We start from the raw sequence: 21,606 nt of genomic DNA on the forward strand, positions 1-21,606 counted from the left end.
TATATATCAATGTTTGTTTGTACAAGGACATGTCACTGGGAATAAAGAATTAACAAAGGATAAGAGATGTGGGTGAAGTTCCATAATGTGAATCAACTTGGAGAAGGTTTTAGTTCATCTAGATCAAAAGACCCAAACAAATAAACAAAAATCAACCCACAAAACCCCCTAACCCATGGAGAAATTCTGACATTTGCTTAACTTTGTGACTCTGTGGGGGATAGTGCAGCAAATTTAGTGTTACATTTAGCAGCACTTGGGAATTGAATTCAGTTGCTAAGCTTGTTAGCACATGAAAAAGTATTATGTTAGCAAAAACCAGTTCTTTCAAATCAGCCACTCTGTGCAAACAACCCTGAAGAGGAGGTGCATTGTTTTATGTCCTAATTATGTCAGTCATTCGATTTTAACATTCAGGGTTAAATGGAAAAAAGGCAGTTTCCAAAGGAAACTTTGAAGTAGATGAGAAGTTGAAAGAATATATTGACACCTGCAGTAAATGATTTCATTTTGAAAGAAAAAATACAGATAATGACCCAAGAAATAAAAGGTTGCAGTGTACTAATGATGGGAACAGAATTTAGTAGAATAACATAAAAAAAAAATCCCTCTATTTTTAGTTCTCACCATGTCTGTAAACAACTGCAGGTGCCTGCAGGTGAGTGTGTGCTTTTGTTACTTAGATCCAGTTTAAATAAATTTAGTATCTCTGTGCACAAGCTTGTATACAAGGAATGAAGAACACAGATTATATATCATCGAAGTTTCAGTTTCAGCCACCTGCCTAACTGGATAATGATAAATCAAATAATCTAATGGTCAGTATTATTTTCACAGCTTAAGGTGATGAAGTTTCAGGATGAGTTAGAATCTGGGAAAAGACCCAAGAAGCCAGGCCAGAGTTTTCAGGAACAAGTTGAACACTATAGAGACAAGCTGCTCCAGAGGGTAAGAACTGTTCTTTATGTTTGCCTCTGATTCTGTGATAGGCCTTTATTGAGTTCATTGAATGTAAGGTGGCTTAAACATAACAACACGTGGTTCATGTTAAAATACTACTGTACTGTCAAACTGCATGGATAAGTGCATCCAAGTGCTTTCTGCAGAATAGATAATCTCCTTTTTTAGTCCAAATCCTGTAGTGTTCCCCACTGTACAGCTGGGTGTCATAGTGTGTACAGGAACCTTAGAGACCACTCCTGGATTACTGCATGAGGAAAAGGAAAGAGACAGCTCTCAGTTGAAGATGTTCATCAGGCTTCTCATTTTGCTTTTAGTAATTGATCTGTTGTGCTAAAGGCTTCTCAAGGAAGGGAGAAAATAGTTTTAAGCAGTATTAATAAGATGATCATTTTAGTTGTTTTTTATTTGACAGACTCGGTGTGCTCAGGTTATATATTTTCATTCAGAATGGCTCTAGATACCTAGAAATGGACTATAGTTGTTTGTTCTTGACAGAGTAGATATTATTGCAGAACTTGTTTGTTGTTTTCTTTTGTCTTTAGATAGCTTCTGCTTATGAGAGTGTATCAGTTTTCAGTCTGGATTAACGAGAATGAATGCACATGTTTAAAGTAGAAAGAGGTTCCTGGTATTCTTCCATGTTCAGTTTAGTTTAGAAATTCTATTACAGCTGTAATGTTTCCCTGAAATTTGTAACATTGAAGACTCATTTCCAGTCAGATACTGAGATTTTCTCACAGAGGGCGATACCCCTCATGTTTTTGTTAGTTTGTGTTACAGTGAATGTTTGTGCTGTGTCCCAACAGAGCAAAGGGCTGAAGAGCTGGGAGGGTGTGACCCTCAGATCATGTGCTGTTTTCCATCAGTGCTCACTGCTTTTATGCTGTTTGTCATTAGTTTGATTGCCTCTAATAATTACTCACATCTTATCTGAAATCATGATGCTTCTAATAATCTAGGAAAAAGAAAAAGAGATGGAAAGAGAACGGGACAGAGACAAAAAGGACAAGGAAAAGTCTGAGACCAGGTCCAAAGATAAGAAGGAAAAAGAGGAATGTACACCAACACGAAAAGAGAGGTATGGCTCTCCTTGGACTAAAGTGGATGGGAGGAAAACCCTCACAGTATCTCTGTAGGCAGTGGCAGCCTTGAAATTACACGTGATTTTAAAAGAAAAACACAAAACCACCCAACAAAACAAAAAACCACACAAAACCCGTGCTTTGGCTATTAAAACATGTTCCAAAATGTTAAAGGAATTGTCATTTTTACCCTGCCCCAAGTGAGGCACCACTTCTCTTTGGCTCATTTATGCCCTGGGGAAGCACGGTAAAATGATTACCAGTTGCAAATGGGGTTAACTGTCTTGTAGCAGTGAATTGCCTGCAGTGCCTCAGTCAGAAAACTGTTCTGAGGACAGACCACAAATGGTACGTGGTGGTTTCAGTGTTACTCATCTCATAGTGCAGGTCCTTTGAGCCCTGGGTTTGGGGTAACTGACTGGACACTGATCTTGGATGCTTGCATAGGCAAACTGTGCCGTGGTTCTCGGTGTAGCTATGGCAAAAGGCCTTGCTTTTCAGGGAGCTGTGACAGAATGTGTTTACACTACCAAATGACTCACAGGCCTTCGTTTTTTCCAAGCGGAGAAAATCCGTCGCGCGCGTTCAACTCCATTTTTTTGTTTTAATAACGAAAAGCCTACCATATCTTAATTACTTACAAATAACTGGCCGTGCCATTGGCTAAAGCAGATCCCTGCAGGAAGGAGCAGCAGTTCTGACTGTGCTGTTTCCCTCCCCGTGGGCAGGAAAAGGCGGCACAGCACGTCCCCCAGCCCGTCCCGCAGCAGCGGCAGCCGCAGAGCCAAGTCGCCCTCGCCCAAGTCGGAACGCTCCGAGCGCTCCGAGCGCTCCCACAAGGAGAGCTCCCGCTCCCGCTCCTCACACAAAGATTCTCCCAGAGATGTCAGTAAAAAAGGCAAAAGGTGAGCTGGTATCTTCTCTGGTTCAGGGAGCTGATGGGCGTGTTTGGCTGGGGGTGTTTCAGCAGAGCGCGTTTGGTACTCGGGTACTTCGTGTCACTGTGCACGTTCCTCATGAATTCCTTTGGGCACTGAGGATGGAAGTGCACACAGCCTCCTGCCCCGATAGCTCCACCCTCTGCTCTGCTGTCCTTTTGTTTACCTGTTTACGGGCGATTTGAGGAAATGCTGCTTTAAACTAGAGCACCCTGCTGCTTTCTTAGCTTTTTATTTTCAAAGGATAAATCTTCTGTAGTCCTTCTGTGATTTCTGTAGCCCCTCTACAGAACCTCTCAAATTACAGTGACCATGCAGCCTTTCACTGATGATTAGCTCACATGAAGCTCCTCGCTCCCATAGTTTGTTTTTTAAGGAAAAAAAAAATTGGATACTGCTTATGGGGTTTTGTTTCCAAGCTAGGTATTTCCTAACCTCCTCTCTGACACAAATATTTGTCTTTAGTTAATGTTAAATTTGAGGTGAAATTTTATTATTTTGTTAATGCTGCTGTAACTTGAAAGTTAACCTTCCATTTCTTTTAGAAGTACAGAATATCTTACTGATGTAAAATTCCTCAGTGAGGCTGAGGAAAACTCCTTCGATGGTGTTGAAAAAATTGTAGCACAAAACTGCAGTATTCTTGTGCTTACATAAAGATTTCAAATAAAAGTAGAAAAATAATTGAGACTTTTCTTTAGAGTTACTATGATGCTCATTCAGTTTTCATGGTATCAATGTATTAGGTGTGGATTAGATGACAATAAATTTATTCAGTGTCCCTTCTTTTTCTCTGGGGTTGCATCACAATCTCAATATGCTTGATGAGAATCAAAAGTATTTCACTGTAACACAATTGAACATAGTTTTTCATTTCTGTATAGACATAGGCTGCAATTCATACAAGAGCTAAGCCAGTTGAGGCTTATGTGAAAGTCTGGGAATTCCTGATGTGGGTTTAAGGACATGAGTCTGTGTTATTTTTTCATGTGGATTCCAAGCACCAAAGTTATGTTAAAATACTCTCAAAACCTTATAATGCAAAAATGGCCTTTTTCTCTAAAGGAAAATATCATCCTGTTACTTTTGTTAGTAGGGAAAAATATTTTCTATCCCCTTTGGCTCAATAAATGAATACAAATAACTTCAGGAAAAGGTGCTTTTATTTATTAGTATTTGACATAAAACTTTGGTTTTTTGCAGGTCGCCATCTGGGTCCAGGACACCCAAAAGATCAAGAAGATCACGATCCAGATCCCCGAAGAAGTCAGGGAAAAAATCCAGGTCTCAGTCCCGTTCTCCTCACAGATCTCACAAGAAGTCAAAGAAAAGCAAACACTGACAATGTTAATATTTTTTATGATGCTGTCACTTACTGGAAATGCGGTTTTGTTTTTGTGCCTGAACAGTCTGTTTAAAAACAAAAAAGCATTCCTGATTTATTTTTTTTTTTGTGAATGCACGTGTATTCTCATGAGTATCGGCATCTGTAGACCTGTCATTGTTTTATATTGTACAAAATATCTTCATTGTGACTATTTCCCAAAAGAAACATTTTTGTGTTTAGAAGTTCCATCAGAAATGTGTGTAACTGATCTGCTGGCAGTAGTGATATTTTGTTTTTAGACCATTGTGACATAGCAGAAATAACCCAAATGTTCCCTCTTTTTGTAGCTTTGACAATTTGAATTAGATTTCAAATAAAATCTGAACAGAAAATGAGGATGTTGTTTTCTTGGCCCACTGGTGATCCAGATCCCTACGGGAGTGCAGAGTTTGTTTGGAAGCACTGTGTATTTCGGACAGACTCTGGTGCTGGATGGTTCAGTGCACTGTGGCTGTTCCTGTTCTCGCTGCTTTCACTATCCAGATAAAGGCACCTTCTCAGTGCAGTGGATGGGGTTTCTTTCCTGCTCTGAGCTTTTACTGTAAGAAGAGTTGAACGGTCTGCTACCTGCCCTGATAAGTTTTGCAGGTAACTCTTCACTTCCTCTGTCTCCATTTTAATCACAGGGAATGTTTGTAACACCACAGTAATGTTTTAGTTCATTTCTGAAAACGGGCCTCTGCAGAGACAGGCTCCAGAGGATATGTGTGATGTCTCAGTAACGAGGCACCTTTGTGGCACACTAAGTGGGGAACACAACAGGACAGCAAGCCTGAGGCTCTGATTTCTTACACACAGATACAATAATTGCAGCCTTCAGTACACTCTTGTTCTCTAAACCTGATTTTTCCTGCAAAAGGAAAGCTCTTACATTGTTTTATTGAATTTATTCCTCTGTTGTGAAAAGTTCTTCAAGGTGGGAAAAGTTAAATTTTATTACATATTAAGATTTTTGATTCAAGAGGCTGTTGAACTTGTTTATTTCATGTTAGACTTTCCCTTCTCCAAATCTGTTCTGTATGTTAGGCATTGATGTGGCTTTAAATTGCATCACCTTACCATGCAACCTTTCTGTGGGTGGGAGAGCGGGAGGGGTGACAAACGGGGAGGGTTCAGTGTTTATACATGGAAGTGTGGGGAGATTGTAATAAAAATATAAAATCAAAAGGGGTCTGGCCTCTGGTGAGCTGTTTGTAAAAGCCAAAGCTGTGCTTAGCTGCAGGCACAGAGTGCTGGGTGATGGCCTGCTGTTAGTTACACTGCTGGTATACTGCTCTGTCCACAGGCTTCACACAGTTAAAGGTTTGGAAATGTGGTGGGGAAAACCTGTTGGACATGTCAAAAATAGCCTCACTGTGGCTGCACTTCCAGAAGCACTTCCAGGATCTAAGAGGTCTTAAAAAATACATATTTTTCTCTCTTTTTTTTCCCTGATGAGAGACATTGTTATAAGATTATGTAAATTGTTGCATATGTGAGAATTAAGTGGAGAATTCTCTTTGCTAATGAGAACTCTGAAGTGATCTGGAACTCTGAAAATAGGAAGAATGTATGCATACTGTAAAGACTTTTTCTTAGAATGAGTATTGAATAGATGCATTGATAATGGGAAAAGAATGCACATTTTATCTGTTTGTAATACATTATACAGAATCTGTTTTAGAAGTATGCGATTTATTTTTTGTATTTTTTTTTCCTCCTGTAATGTGTTTCAGGATAGGATTCATCAGAGATTTTGGTTGCTGAACTATTATGAATCTATTTTTTTCTTAAATGCTGTGTACTCATACCTGGCACAGAGCAGATTAAGCTCTCTAGAGAGAAAAGTAGGTACTAAAATCAGTTGGGGACAGGGGGAATCCTAACTGTGCAGTGGGAAGATGATCACTTCAGATCCAATTACCTTCTTCATTACTTTTATCTTGTAGCTGTTTATAAATGGAGGAGTGATAAATGTCAGCGTTCTGGGTCAAATGGGACTAAAGATGCTTTGCCACAGGAGTTATTTTATCTGCAGAATCAATTGGATATTTCATTTAATAGCTAAAAACCCTCAGGGTAGACAAGCACTTAGCATTTCAGGTACTTTTCAATAATTAATTTTCATTTCAGCTTTTATAAAATTCTCATCAGTGATTATGGAAAGTTTAAGCCAAGTAACAAGAGAGCTAAAGGGGCACACCCATTAGGGTTTATTTTGTAACTCCTCTATTATGCAATGCTTTTTTCAGTATCTGTTTTCTAAATACCACTGTCATACCTCTTGTTCTTCGCTTTGCATCCTGGGCTCTAAAGCAGCTGTTCTTACCCAGGAGTCTCTTAAGAGCAATTAAGAATCTGTATCCTTTACTGGATTGCCTGGGCTTTTTTGCCCTGTAGAAAAGAGTATCTTCTGATCCTGCTTAGTCTTAATTTCCTCCTGCTTTTGTACTTTAGTTTATAGCTTGGCTTTTCCACAAAGTGGGAAGGGGGGGCATCTGGTAACAAATATTTTGTAAAAGATGTGAAGTATTACTGAAGACTTAAAATTAGGCTGCTTATGAAATTCATTTTCCTTTAGGTCACGTGGCAGTGACAAGGTCCAGTCACCGTGTGCCATGACTGTGACTTGTGTTTCTGCAGCCTTTTGGGGTGAAGTGCTGAATGGGTGATGGCAATAACTGATCTGGGATTCAGGAAGTAGCATTCAGATGAATCCTTGCGAAATAAAATCCTATCCTGAGGAGGTGTGGGCCTGAGTCTCCCGATGGTTTCTGTGGTTGGAGCCCACGATCCTCTGAGACCCCTCAGTCTGCCAGCACCCGGCTCTTCCCTTTGGGAGGCTGTGGAGACGCGAGTGTGTGAGCGGCTCCTCTCCTGCCCCGCCTTAGGGAGACCAGGGCAGTGTCCATGCTCCAGGGTTGAGGCTTGTCCCGAGCAGAGGAACCGGGTGTAGGCTGCACAGTGCAGTTCCAGGCTGGCTGAGAACCCCCTGCAGCCAGGAACAGCGGGAGGTGACTCGGCAGGGAATGTCCCTGCTCTGCTCCCAGCTCTGTGCCGGACACTGCTGTTGTGCTGAGCCTTGGTGACGCCTGCCCTGCACTCCTGGCCATCCCAGGGTTTATGGGAAGGCCTCCAAGGGCCGCGGCTGTGTCTGCTCTGAGCCGCTCCTGACCCGGGAGTGTCTCCACAAGGCTTGGTCAGGGCTTCCAGGGCTGGCCTGAAGCTGCACAAAGCTGCACAGTGCATAAAGCCTCCTTGCAACAATTAAAACCTTTCCAGTGTTACAGAAGTATTTGTATCTGAACTGCCTTTTTTAAACTCTTGACTTCCTTTGACTTCCCTGTGTAACAGCTGCATGTAATTTTTGTAACACTGTTTGAGGAAGAGTTGGTTTCTAAACATCAGTGTCAGGTTATGATTCAGACACTGTACACGTGCATGTGCTCTCCCCCCACCTCCCCTCTGCAGGTTTTGAAGTGTAAGAATCAACAACCACTTAGGAACAAGGGTAACAAATCAATGCTTTCCAAAGTGTGTGTTTAGAATCACAGCTATCACTGATGTGAGTTCATCTGTCCTGGTGACACGAGAGCGACGAGTTCAGGTAATGCCTTAAAAACCAGAATCTTGGGATGAGAAGAGCAAGATCAGCCACAAATTGCAAATCCGTTCTGACTCTCTAATCACTTGAGGCAGCTTGCTCGTGGGGTTTTCCTCCACAGGCACTGACAGCGCTTCAGTGGAATTAACGCTTTGAATAAGTAAAAATGCAAAGCATTGCTGTATTGCTGCAGATGGACTAAGGTCGGCACTTGGTGGTTTTTAGATAGATAGCTTCCTGCACTTCTGTACAGCTGTGTGAGGAGTTTGTGGTGGGAGCTGTTCTCAGTCTACCCTGGACATTTAAGGTGAATATTCTAGAGGAGGACAGCAACAGTGGCATAACCTAGATGAGAATTTTAGTTACCTTCTCTTAAAATCAAGCACTGCTCAGTATAATGAGATTTATCAAATTACAAATCTGATATTGTCAGTCTGAAAATCGTATCATTTTCTGAATAAGGCTGCGGAAGTAATTTTATTAAAACAGTTCACAGTAGTATTTTAAAATTTCTTTTTCTCATTGCTGCATGTGCTGTTGCAAGACTTCCAGTACTTGGGTGGTTCTTGCTACTGCTGGAGCTGCTGCTTGTAAGCCACTTTTGTAAGGATCACAACTAAAATGCTAATTTAATTTTGTCCAAATCTCTTTCCCCTGTAGGATTCAGAAATCTTAAACAATTGCATACTGTTCCTTCCTCCACCTGCTTCTGGCTCTATGGTGTTGGCTTCCACGGGTGAGCCTCTGCCATTTGCCACTTCTGATGTCTGGTCTTGTGCTGGGATGTTCTACTGTGTAACTCTGTCATAAGCTGGAAAGTTTTCTGTTTGTGGTTATTTAAAGAGGAAATGGTAGTTTCACAAGAACTTTTTTGTCTTATTTGCTTTGGGTTTGTATTTTATACAGAAAATTTTCCAATTAACGTGGCAACAATAAATTTGTCAGTTCGCTGATATCCAGAAATGGTTTTATTTTTAACCTAGAAGAGAGCAATGTTCGTGTCTGTCATGCATGAACAGTTCCTTGGCCTCACCAGCTCTTCTGCTGCTTGATGCTGTTCTGCCTGTGTTATCCAAGCCTAATGGCTGCTGCTGTTCCTCTGTCAACAGTGACCCCTGTGCTCCTCTAGCTCATTAATGAGGCACAGGCTGCTCGCTCTGTAGCCGTCTGTAAAAATCTCTCTTGAAGGAAGGAAACTCCCACTTGGGGCTGCCGCTGGGATGGGGAGATGATGAGCAGCGGTTTGCAGGAGGGCAGGGAGGGCGGGGATGTGCAGTGGGACCTTCAGTGCTGTGGCTGGGCCGGTGTCACACCTCGGTGCCGCTTTGGGCGCAGGTGCTGTCCTGTTCTGTCCTTTGTGCTGCCCTGTTTGACGGCTTGCCCTGTGCAGGGCTGAGTGGGCACAGGGTGGGCAGCTGAGGTGCAGAACTGGGGCCATCCCTCAGCAGCCGTGAGCTGCTCCAGGCTGTGCCTCTCTCCTTCTCCCCTTTGCTCCAGGGACATTTGAACACAGCACTCAAGCCTGAGAGGAGCAAATACCTCCAAGACAATTTAGGTTCTGCAAGATCTGTGAAAGATTAAAAAGAGGAAAGAGACCTCAGATGCCCCCACAAGATGGGAAAGGCTGGGATATGAACTTGATGTTGGAGTGCAGAGTATTCCTTTGGGATAGATTACAAATCCCAGTTACTGAGAGTCTCTGCTTAGAGCTCAGAGTTCCTAAACACGGGATGTTTTGATATCCCTGGACCTTGCTCTATTTTTACTCTTGTGTGGACTGGGGAACTTGTTGTAGCTGTTTGCCTTAAATGCAGACCATCAGTTTGACTCTTCAAGACCTCGCTAAGAGGCTGTGTGCAGACAAGCGTGGAATGTGTCTCCTGAATCTTTCTTTGCCTCCTGAGCCTGGACATAGGTCTGAGATTAGAGCTTGTGTATGGTTACTGTGCCTGGAGGGAGGTGGGCAAGGAGAAAGGGTAAGCATACGGCCCGTGTAAAGCTCTCAGAAATCTTTCACAGAAAGATTTAACCTGGCAGAATTTCTTAATTCTGTATGACAAACTGTTCTTGTTTTAAAATTTAGCTGGCGTGGGAAGAGGAGGGTGGAATTGATGCATACCATTTGGATTTGTGGAAGATGGAACAGCCTGTGCCCGGGATTGAACTTCCAGGATCATTACCAGCAATCAGAATCATCACCAAAGCCATCACTGGGAGTAAAAACCAGTTTTCAGCTTTCTTGAGCCATGCTGGAGCGGTACAGCTCTGGTGTTTCAGGAATGAGTCAGCCAAATGTTTTCACCTGCTAGATCCTGCCAGAGCAAACACTGACCACATTGAGATGTGTTCAGAGATGAATCTTCTGAACTTATTATGGTGTAGACATTTGGACTACCGCTGATACTGGGCATTTTCACCACTAAATCTGCATCTCTTGGGTTGCTGGTGATTTTTTTTCCTGGCATTTCGGGCTATCTCCCCTGTGCTATGAGAAAAGAACAGTCTGCTGATTAACTGAACGGAGATTTTTGCCTTGGGCAAATTCTGGAAAAGAATTGGCTATAAACTTTTGGACATGAGACTGGGTTTGGATTCTGACCATTGTATGAACTAAGGGGCTGGACATTCTCATCCTCTCTGTTTGCACAGGGTAGTTATACTAAATAAATTTTTAAAAAATAGAGAAAGAAAGAAGATAAGTTTGTAATAAAGCCTGATTTCTAGGCAGTTTCACCAGGGAAAACCTCATCTTTCACGCCATTTCAGGAATGTTATGGGACATTCCTGGGGTCTTTGGGACAGGGATGCTGTCCAGGGAAAGGGCTGCCCTGAGCAGCTGAAGGGCTCCGGGGCACCCCAAGGCCCGGGGCTGGAGGGTGCTGGGACAGTCATTAACCAGGATCATGGGTTTAGTTGGAGGGAGTTTAGAGATGCCTGAAGGTGTGGGGCTGAGGTAGCTCTTAGGTGTGACCTGCAAAAGGTTTGGGAGGCTTTTGATGTGAAACAGCGCACTGCTCGTGGTTTTAAAGGTATGTGGTTATAAAAGTATTGTCTCTTAATTTCCTTTAGAACTTAAACCAGTTACACAACAGAAAAAAAAAAAAAAAAAAAAAAAAAGATTTATAATTTTAATAAAAATCAAATAGAGACTAATCTACGCTGCAGTGTCCCCAGGACATTTGCAAAGTTCTGGAATTCCTTCAGCTGTACAAACAAAAATTTATAAATATTTATTGAAATTAAGCTTATTGAAAATGTCACCTGTGCAACTGGAAGGGAACATGAAAGAGAAACTGGGTGGAAGGGAACAGCTTGTTACAGACAGGTTTTCCACTTGGCCTTGTATTTCTGGCTTATGAGTGGCTGCTTTAATTTTGGTCCCTGGCAGCTGCTTCTGCATGCACAGCTCAGAAGGAAGATCCAAGAGAAAACGGATACTTTAGGAGGCAGATTGTGACTGCCATCACTTAATGGAATGGCTGCTGAAGGATTCAACATTACTGGAAAAAAGTGTGTTTTGAGAGAAAGCAGCTGCCACTGCTGCGTGACGTGTTGAATATGCTCTTTAGACATCAGCACAATACCAAAAGGGAAGGGTGCAAAATATAAACACCTGCAATTCTAAATGCTACTGTACAGATTCTTCTCACTCATCTCCAGTGGTGAGACTAAAATACAGTCTTAAACATATTCATAGGTTTCCCAAGTTTTGAGAGCTACTCAATTTTATATAAATTTTGTTCACGTTTTGTGGTATATTATTTGTGCTTTAGTTTTAAGAATCTCACTTTTGGGCAATGTTTAAGGAATTCAGGAGCTCTATTTAACCTGCATAGATCAGGCTAGATGCAGGACTATTTAATCTTATTTAAACTTATCTCACACTAGGTGTATAACAGCATAAATCTCCATCTTTCAATTTATTTTAAAAGATAAAATCTTGCTCAAGTTTGACTTCAGGAAAAACTTCTTGTGCCCATTGCATCCTTGTCAACATGAGAAAGGCAAATCTTGGAGCATGAAAAAATAGAAAGTTGGGGAGTGTCCCCGTAAGGATGAAACCTTTTTCAGCCCCATTGCTTAAATGAAGGGATGTTGTGGAGGGGATCTGGGAGAATTCTGACTGTATCACTTTGAGGGAGGAAGAAATTCAGCTAGTCAGGATTTGGGTTGGCTAAATATTACATGTAAAATTCATGAACATAGTTACTAAAGATAAAATACTAAACTGTAACATCAAATATTTAAGTATTGAATGAAAAAAAAATTCCCCTCATATTTTAAATTGGGGCATTTTAATTGCAGGTATTTATCTCTCACTTTTACACATTGCTGGCTGCAGAGTTTGAGGTAAACAGAGCCACCCTACTTCTGAGTTTTGCAGTGTGTAACAATCTGCCCTGGAAAAGGAGCATTCTTTTCTGCTCCTCAAAGGAAACTACATGTAATTGTCAAAAAGTAAAACTGGCCTAGAAAGAGCTGTTGGGTCTTTGAATTTTACTTTTTTGATTATGAATTTTCCTTTTTTGAAGAAAGGCAACTATTTATTATTTGACATGGGGGATCTAGTACACTGAAATTAGTGAGCCTAAAATAGATTGACATGAAGTAAAATAGAGGGTGGAAAATGTACACTGAAGTACCTGAATATATTTGTAAAGAGCTGTATTTGTTCAGCTGCAGAATGTTCCTCTTTCACACTTTCTGTGTCTCTTACCTTTTTTTATACTTTTGTGTTTCTTTGCCATATTATGTTTCTAATGCTTTGCAACAGATATATAAATGATTTTAAAAACCCAACTAAACAAAGCTCCAAACTTGTGAATTCGAAGTTGTCTGTATAAATGTCTTCCTATAAACATGTACAGTATTCATTGATACTAAGTTATCCAAAGCGCTAACATGACTAGGAGGTCTGAAACTTCTGGGGGGATCAGATAAAGCATCTGCACTGAACCTGACCGACTGCAGTTGCGTTGTGCGTGGGTTCTTGGATCCACCTGCACAGCACAAATACCTACATTGCTCCAGTTTTGAAAAATAAGGTTCTGTTTAGCAGCACGCAGGTCGGATTAAGGGGCTGCTGGGCCTGGTGCTGTCCTCGTGGTGTCGGAGCAGTGTGGTGAAGGCAGCGCTGCTGTCAGCACTCCTGCGCTCGCTGATTCAGAGATGTGACCACTGTGTAACAGCAGGGAAGGTGCACAATCCAATTACAGCTCTTCATGTTTGGCTTTACTGATGAGTTTTACCATTTCAAATGTTATACCTGCAGTTCAGGTTTGCTTATCTTTATTTGTTACTTGCTACATATTAAATGCTGTAAGAACCGGAGCTGGCATTGTAGGGTTTTTTCAGGAAATTTCATATCTCTCTTCAACCAAGTGAAATGGAAAGAAGGGATTAATTTGAACTTCATGGTATTGTACGGATTTTTCACTGCTATGGATTGGTTTTGCTCCCTGTAGTGTCTGTCCTTTATTGCATTAGTGCTGCAGAACAATAGTGGTGGGAGATATTGCTTTATGAACTCCAGTGTTTCAGTACTGCCGTTGTCATTCATCATCTAATAAAGGCTAATTGATGCTACTACAGGCCATTCCAGAATGAAAAACATTTCTGCTTTAGCTAGGTGATGGTCATTTCATCTGTAAGTGAGCATGGAAAGCCATAAGTATTTGATGTGAACCTTTATCAAAATATATAAAAAAACCAGAAGTCTTGTTCTATGTGAAGAACTCACGAATTAGAACTAAAGAATAAAATAACTGCACGATTTTGTGCTACAAGATGCTCCAGAGGCTTATTATTTTTCACTCTGTACCGTTTCAAGAGTTACAAGTCAATCCTTTCAAGCTCATCAGGTTTAAACTGCACATTTCTTTTGCTAACTAGAAACAAATAATTAGCACACAATGTGGTTTTAAAGACTGCCTCTGGAGCATTGCGGGGTAAAAAAATGCCTTCCCCTTCCCCCTGACTTTTGATGAAATAGAGACTTTTTCTGGAATATTTAATGATTATTTAAAGTCTGCTGTTAACAAATTACTTCTGTATGGAAAGTCACGGTGACATTTGAACACTGCCGCCGGCCTCGCTGGCAGCTTGCGGGGCGGCTCTGTGCGGTTTGGGGCCGTGTCGCAGCCGGGACAGCGGCGGAGGGTGGCACTGCTGTCGCACACCGGGGGAGCTCCTGGTCCCCGCTGCCACCCTGCCCGGGCAGGTTCGGAGGAGCAAGGAGAGAAGAGAGCAGCCCTCCTACGGATCTTACCCTGCACTTGGAGGCTGGAAGGGGCTTAGAAGTTTTTCCAGAAAGGGAGTATGGCTGTTAATATCCCTGCAGAAAATGTGGGAGGAATATTGAAATTTTTTGATAAGGGATATGAAGATTGCTTACGCATTTAGCTCCTTCACCCTTTTGTACTGTTTTCTTGCCTTTATTAAATAGCGTGTTACCAGGCGAGACACACACCGGGTGAATTTGTGCTTTATCTGCTTTCTAAGTGAAAAAGCTTTTGCTGTAATGTCAGATCCGTGCTGCTACAAACGTTCCAGCAAAATCTCCCCAGTGTCATCTGTTGTGGAGGGATCGGTCCGAGCCGGGGCAGCTGCCCGGGGAGGAACGCCGCGGATGTCTGTGCACGGGAGAGGCTGCGCCGGTGCGAGAGCTGCTGGGGACAGAAAGCACTGGACAGGAGAGAGCCGCCAAACGCTTCTGTAACTCGCGAGCAGCCCCGGAGCGCTCCGAGCTCGGTCGGGGGCGGAGGAAACCGCTGGGAAAATTCCACAAGAGGCACTGGGCATTGCCGGAAGCCCAGGGGAAGCCTGTGACCCGCAACTGCGCTGTCCCCGCGGGACCCGCCACTCCGTGCCCTTCTCAGGCACATTTTGGGGATGTGGTAGTCTGTACAGCACCGGTGCTGCCTGGAGCTGCACCGCTGCTTACGCTGCCCTTGGCACAGCGCTGTGTCTCCAGGACACAGGAGAAAGCCCTGCCCGTTTGGGTTCCCAGCCGGGGCAGGGAGTTTCGGGCCAGAGCTGCCGTGGGCGGGCGGCCTGAGCGGGGCTGCGCTGGGCTCGGGGCAGCACCGCGCTCCGGCCACCCCACGACCCAAGGGGCTGCCCGGTGACCGGGCACCGGTTACAGAAACACTGTGAAGAACTGCGGGCGGACGGATTCGTGCTGAGCTCTGTCAGCAAGATCCAGTGCGAGGGTTTTTTTTAATGTTTTGGAGAAGCTTTGAGAACTCCGAGTTTTTGCACAAACCAAGATAAGGGGGGGGCTGGGCTCGGAATCCTCTCAGGCCTTGCAGGGTTTTTTCCCCTCTTCTGTTTGTCCCGTTACCGGCGCAGCTCCGCTGTGCGATGAGTGCCCGCTGAGGAGCCTCCCGCCGGGCAGGGCGGACGGAAGCGCTCCGGCAGAGAGGGGCTCGGAGAAGCGGCGGCCGCGCCCGGGTGGGCGCCGATCGGTGCGGGCTGCCCCCGGGGGCGGCCGGGCGGAGCGCCGCAGCCCGAGGCCGGGCGGCGGGGCCGCCAATGGCGAGCGCGGGGCGGGCGGCGCCAAGCGGGGCCGCCCCTCGGCGGCGGTAGCGGAGCTCTCCCGGCGCGGCGGGGGCGGGGCGGGCGGCGATGCGCCGTGCCGGGGCGGCGCGGCCCCCGCCCGCCCCTCGCCGCCGCTCGGCGCCGCGGGGCGGAGCGGAGCGCGGGTCCGCCTCGGCCCGGCGGCCGCCGTGAGCTGCGCTGCGGCGGGGCCCGCGGCCGCTCGGCGATGGCGGCGCGGGAGAAGCGCGGGGCGGGCGGGCCGCCGCGCCGCCGCTAAGTAGGGCAGGGGCGGGGGCGGCGGCGGCGGGGCCGTCGCGGCGGCTGCGCTATGCGGGCCGGGCGCGGGGGGCCGGCCGGGAGACGGCGCCGGGGGCGGCGCGCCCTGCTGCCCGCCGCGGGCCCCGGGGCGCCGGGGCGCTGAGCAACAGTTGGCCCCGCCGCCGCCCAGCATGAAAGTGTGCCGGCGGAAGGCGCTGGCGCTGTGCCTGGGCTACGCGCTGCTGCTGCTGCTGGCCGCGCTCAACCTGCTGGAGTACAAGTGGCGGCGGGAGCCGCGGCGCTGCGGGGAGCCCCCGGCAGCCCCCCGCCGCCACCCGCCGCCGCCGCCGCCGCCCGGGAGCCGCGGCCCGGCGGGCGCCCGGCGGCAGCTGGTCTATGTCTTCACTACCTGGCGCTCGGGCTCGTCCTTCTTCGGGGAGCTCTTCAACCAGAACCCCGAGGTCTTTTTCCTCTACGAGCCGGTGTGGCACGTCTGGCAGAAGCTGTACCCCGGGGACGCCGTCTCGCTGCAAGGGGCGGCCCGCGACATGCTGAGCTCTCTCTACCGATGCGACCTCTCCGTCTTCCAGCTCTACAGCACGGCGGGCGCCGGCAAGAACCTCACCACGCTCGGCATCTTCGGGGCGGCCACCAACAAGGTCATCTGCTCCTCGCCCCTCTGCCCGGCCTATCGCAAGGAGGTGGTGGGCATGGTGGACGACCGGGTGTGTAAAAAGTGTCCCCCGCAGCGCCTCAGCCGCTTCCAGGAGGAATGCCACAAGTACCGCACGCTGGTCATCAAGGGCGTGCGCGTCTTTGACCTGGCCGTCCTCGCCCCGCTCATGCGGGACCCGACCCTGGACCTCAAAGTCATCCATCTGGTGCGGGACCCCCGGGCCGTCGCCAGCTCCCGCATCAAGTCCCGGCACGGCCTCATCCGGGAGAGCCTGCAGGTGGTGAGGAGCCGGGACCCGCACATCCACCGCATGCCCTTCCTCGATGCTGGCCACAAGCTGGGCGGGAAGAAGGAGGCGGGGGGCGGCTCGGACTACCATGCCCTGGGTGCCATGGAGGTCATCTGCAGCAGCATGGCCAAGACCCTGCAGACTGCTCTGCACCCCCCCGACTGGCTCCAGGGCAATTACATGGCCGTGCGCTACGAGGACCTGGTGGTGGAGCCCATCAAGACCCTGCGGCAGGTGTACGGCTTCGTGAACCTGGCGGTCAGCCCGGAGATGGAGAAATTCGCCCTCAACATGACCAGTGGCCCCGGCTACTCCTCCAAGCCGTTCGTGGTGTCGGCCAGGAACGCCACCCAGGCGCTGAGTGCCTGGAGGACTGCTCTCAGCTACCAGCAGATCAAGCAGGTCGAGGAGTACTGCCACCAGCCCATGGCCCTGCTGGGCTACGAGCGGGTGGGCAGCCCCGAGGAGGTGAAGGACCTCAGCAGAACGTTGCTCAGGAAGCCGCGGCTGTGACGGGGCAGCGGCGCCCGCGGGTGGCGGACCCGGGCACAGGAGCCGCTCCCGCTGCCTTGAGGGGAGGGAGGGAGCCGGGAAAAGCAGCCTGGTCTCCGATTTCCTCCAAAGACTGCTGAAGGGTAACATACCGTAATGTGATGATTTTGTTCTTCCTTCTTTTTTTTTTTTTTTTTTTTTTTTTTTTTTTTTTTTTTTTTTTTTTTTTTCTTTTAAATTACCCGCCCCTTGCATTGGGTTAGATGCGATTTAAAAAAAAAAAAAAAAAACAAAAAAAAAACAAAACAAGTGGAACTGAGAATATGTGTAAAGCCCCTTTTTTCCTTCTCTAAAACGCCAGGTAGTTATTCTGTACCAAAATCGTGTTCATGAAGTTCTTGTGGGTTTGAAGAGGGTAACAAAAACTCTTGCACAATTCCTAACACATCTTTATCTTCCTTGGTGCGGAGGGGATGCCCTTGGAAAACATAATGCTGAAAATCAGACTTTTGTATGAAAGCAAATGTTCAGACATGATAGTAATAAAATAATAATAATAAATGATATTCATTTTTATAATTACCTCAATTGTTTGGGAAATACGGTGTTGCTTATGTACAGCTGGAGGGGATGCTTGCTTAAAATGACAGCGTGGACTTCTTGAAGGGTATGGGTGGAGGGCTGGAGTGCAACATTTGACGTGTTCAAAGATCAGAAGCTGCTCTTGCAGAAACAAACACAGATCTCACAAGTGTAGTGCAGGTTTTATGGCTGTGTCAAAGCAGGTTTCTATTTAACTATTGTCTTTTCCGTTGTATTTAAAAAGTCTTTCAAGTGCCACTGTATTAGTGTCCTAAGAGTTTTAAAACGTTTGCCATCGCAGCAGTATTTATTTTTGTCTTGACTTGTATGTCCAGGAGTCACTGTCAAATAGAAATGGATTTACAGCGTGACAAGAAATGCAGGATTTAAAAAGACATTTATCATTCTGGAAACATTAGCATGTGTGAAAACAAAAATAAAATTCTATATATTATATATTCTATAGTGCTAACAAAACATAAGATACGTAAGGTATTTCTTGACATCGACTGGTAACAGGCATAGCAGGGAAGCATAGAAAAAAATGCATAAAATGATTTATTTTTTCCCTTTGTCTGTGTCCAAGGGTATATTTATGTACAAAGAGGGAGGAAATGTACAGCTGTGTGTTCACGGCTGTAATAGAGCTTTTATGGAGCCAGCCCAGCGTTTGATTTCAGAGCGCTGGTTGGAGACTCATTGCCTGTGAATTGTCATTGCTCTGTGATGGAGCCAGATGGTGGTCTGGCTCTTTCTGGGAGCTCTGCCTAGAGCCTGTCCCATCGTTAAAACTTGATGATAAAAAAAAAAAAAAAAAAAAAGAAAAAAAAGAAGAGATTTTGCTACTTTTGCTTTTGTAATTTCTTGGAAAAAGTCCTGATTTATTAAAGGTTAAGTGGTGTGTTGCATATGAAAAGTGCAGACACCCTAAGGCGTTTTTAAGCTTGGTGTTCTCTGCTGCTCTTTGAAGGCTCATTTTGGAACTTGAGTTTTTAAACAAACGTAGTTTTGCCAAACAGTTCTCTTAGGAGACTACAGACTTTTCTACAGGAAGTACATTTTACATTGCCTATTTGGGTGTTGTGCCTTCAGAAAATGTGAATAGTATGAGTAGGGAAAAGGAGATTGATTTGTGAAAATAAATAAATATAAACAGGATGCTGATAAGTGTGTGTGTATGTGTGGGTGTATGTGTGAAAATTTTAGTGATGTGTAATACGTCTATTTCTTGTAACTCAAGTTAAACAGCTGATAACTGGCGACTAAGATTTTTGAGTTCTTGATGAAATTTTGGCATTAGATGTTGAATTTATTCTGAAAAGGAAAAACATTTAATAAACTAGTTAAAAGATTGTTGCATAAGGTTGCCTATACACTTGCTGAATGACTGCATTACATGTTGGTTCCCTCAGCTCATTTTACCTTCAGTGAAAAAACATAAAATCTAGCAATGGGAGCTCTTTTAATTGGCCTGTTCGGATGTATTCCCAGATTCCAGACAGCAGTGTTAGAAATGGGAGGGATAGTTAATTTGGTATTTGAAATACAGATTAAGGTACTCGTACTGTTGCGGAATGATGTGTTTTGTGTTACCACTGTGCACGTTCAGTGCAGTGCTGAGAGGGTTTTGGATGTTTGGCTTTGGGCCGTACCCAAAGTGGGGCTTTTTGTTTTCCTCGTTTGTTGTGTCCTGAGGCAATGATTGAAAATCTGACCTGCTCGTAGAGCACGGTGCTTGCTTTTTCTCCGTGCCTGCTTTCTGAAGCTGCCTGCTCTCCCCCGCGCTGCCGTGGCCGTGCTCCGGCGGCTGCCGTGGGCAGGGCAGGCTGCGGAGCGGGGAGCCCGCCTGGAGCTGTCCCCGGAGCGCCGGGACACGGCCACCGCCTCCCGCTGCAGCTTTGCCCAGGTCTCTAGATGGGGGCTCTTCATGGCAGCGCGTTACAGCGAAAGCTCTTTTGATTTCGGGAGCTGAAGAGCAGTGATTTCTGCGTGCAGAACTCCTTGGTCTTTTTTGGGAAAGTTTTCAGGATGGGTAAAGTGAACAGGAATGGATTGCCTCCGGGAGTGTGAAACAGATGAGCCCGATTGACTTAGCTTCCAAAAATGTCCTTTGGCTCCTAATTATGTTAAAAAAATCATCCTGTCACTCAGCGAGCACTCACTGCTATTCTAATAGTGGTGCATTGCAAGCATCTGCTTCGCTTTCCTGATCCAAACATTGCCAGTAGAGTTACAGCGTCTGAATCTGGTCTGTAATTTGAGCTCCACCTACTACATTGCAGCAAGGAATCACCCAACATACTGTACAGTTGTACCCCGGTGTGCTTTGGTGAGCAGAGGAAATAATGTAATGTTCATTTTGTGAAAATAAAGGAATGCATGTTTGTTCAGGTAAAGCTTCAGGAGAACTGAATGGGATCCTGCTTGTGTAAAATGCTGGTGGGCTAAACCCTATGTTTAATGCTGCTCTATCAAATATGTATGTGAACAACTGGCAATTAAAAGACGATTTTTAGCCCTTTTTTTATATTCAAGAAATAGAATTAGAGGAACTTTAACAAGCCAAACAGAATTGAAAAAAGTTTTAAATGTGAAAAATTACAGGAAAAAATAGGGTATCAGAAAGATGAAGGACCATGGTTACAAAAGAAGTTTTCATTTTGTAAGGAGGGACAACTAGCTGTGGTCAGAATAAACTTGACTTTTAAGTTTGAAAATAGTCCTGGGTTTGCTTTCTCTCTGATGTAATAATTACAGTGTGCTTCTTCAGCTGAAGCTAATGCTTGTATTGGTGAAGGAACAGTAGCACAAATAAGGTACAGGGTGCACTCAGTTGCATGGGAGGAAGATGGTTCTGAAGACTTTAGTGTGTTTGTTTGATGGAAGAGAAAGGCCAATGGGCAACCTCATGTTGCTTTCTGCTGTGAGCAAAGCAGAGCATCAAACAAGTGGGGTAAATTGCAATGATCATTCAGTGCACGAAAACAGGAAGACCTTCTGTCTTCCACTGACTCAACTAAACCACAAGATCTGTAAAACTCTGCAAGTTGCTGCTGCTAACCTTGGAACTGACAATGAAAAAAGTGCTCAATCAAGTGTTTTTCATTATTTCTTAACAAAAGGAGGAAGTCCCTTATTTTTCCAATCACCTTGTATTTTGTCAGACATTAAACTCCATGCTGTGACTGGGAAGAGGAATATAATTTAAACCCACAAGTCTTGTATTTCCATTATGATTAGAACCTGGGTCTTTAGAGGTGAAATACAGGTGGTTATAAGCAATCCTGAAAGAAGTGTTTCTCATCTTGTAGACCATGAGTAGTGAGATTATTTCCCCCTTCATTTCTAATTGCTGGTGGTGTGTTGGAAACGAAAGGCATTTAATGTGAGCCCTTGCACACCGCACAGGTGATCTCAGAGTTGGTGTTCCAGCTTTGCTCCTGTGCATCCCATAAATGCAGGCATGGGTCCCTTTGGAGTGGTAAATGCCAGCTGTGCCCGGTTGTGTGGGGCTGCTTTACAGGAACAGGCTGAACATGGGGCAAATGCTGCCTGTGTTATGTTACTTTATTGAATGGATCAAAAATGTTCTTATTCTATAGCCATTTCAGTTAAGGGTGTTGCGTAAATATTACTCTGCTGAATTATGCACATGAATAAGGTAAGCAGATTTAATTTGGGGGCTCTAAGTGAGTGTGAGACTGCTTGCCATTGATGTATCTGATTTCAACTGTCAGTGCTTTCTGCCAGTTATCCTGGCAGTCAGTACATAGGGTTTGTGTTTTGTATTAGAGATACTGTGCAACATCTTGCAAAA

General features: G+C 45.2%; 2 protein-coding genes across 9 annotated transcripts in view; both read left to right on the plus strand.

Moving 5' to 3' along the window:
• U2SURP (U2 snRNP associated SURP domain containing) overlaps positions 1-4,705 on the plus strand; it is a 41,761-nt gene extending 37,056 nt beyond the window's left edge. For 7 of the 8 annotated variants that reach the window (XM_066326357.1, XM_066326358.1, XM_066326360.1 and 4 more), the window contains 4 exons: positions 838-948; positions 1,923-2,041; positions 2,774-2,950; positions 4,187-4,705. In XM_066326357.1, coding sequence (XP_066182454.1) covers positions 838-948; positions 1,923-2,041; positions 2,774-2,950; positions 4,187-4,325 — 546 coding nt within the window. In that variant the 3' untranslated portion in view covers positions 4,326-4,705. The remainder of the gene's footprint in view (positions 1-837; positions 949-1,922; positions 2,042-2,773; positions 2,951-4,186) is intronic. The other variant, XM_066326363.1, reaches the window with a different exon arrangement.
• Positions 4,706-15,828: 11,123 nt separating this feature from the next.
• On the plus strand, positions 15,829-20,506 carry CHST2 (carbohydrate sulfotransferase 2). Its single transcript, XM_066326366.1, has one exon. The coding sequence runs from the start codon at positions 15,942-15,944 to the stop codon at positions 17,226-17,228; it is 1,287 nt and encodes a 428-aa protein (XP_066182463.1). The 5' UTR covers positions 15,829-15,941; the 3' UTR covers positions 17,229-20,506.
• Positions 20,507-21,606: the final 1,100 nt, after the last annotated feature.

The sequence above is a fragment of the Sylvia atricapilla genome, chromosome 10 (genome assembly GCF_009819655.1).
Source record: "Sylvia atricapilla isolate bSylAtr1 chromosome 10, bSylAtr1.pri, whole genome shotgun sequence".
Taxonomy (NCBI): Eukaryota; Metazoa; Chordata; class Aves; order Passeriformes; family Sylviidae; genus Sylvia; species Sylvia atricapilla.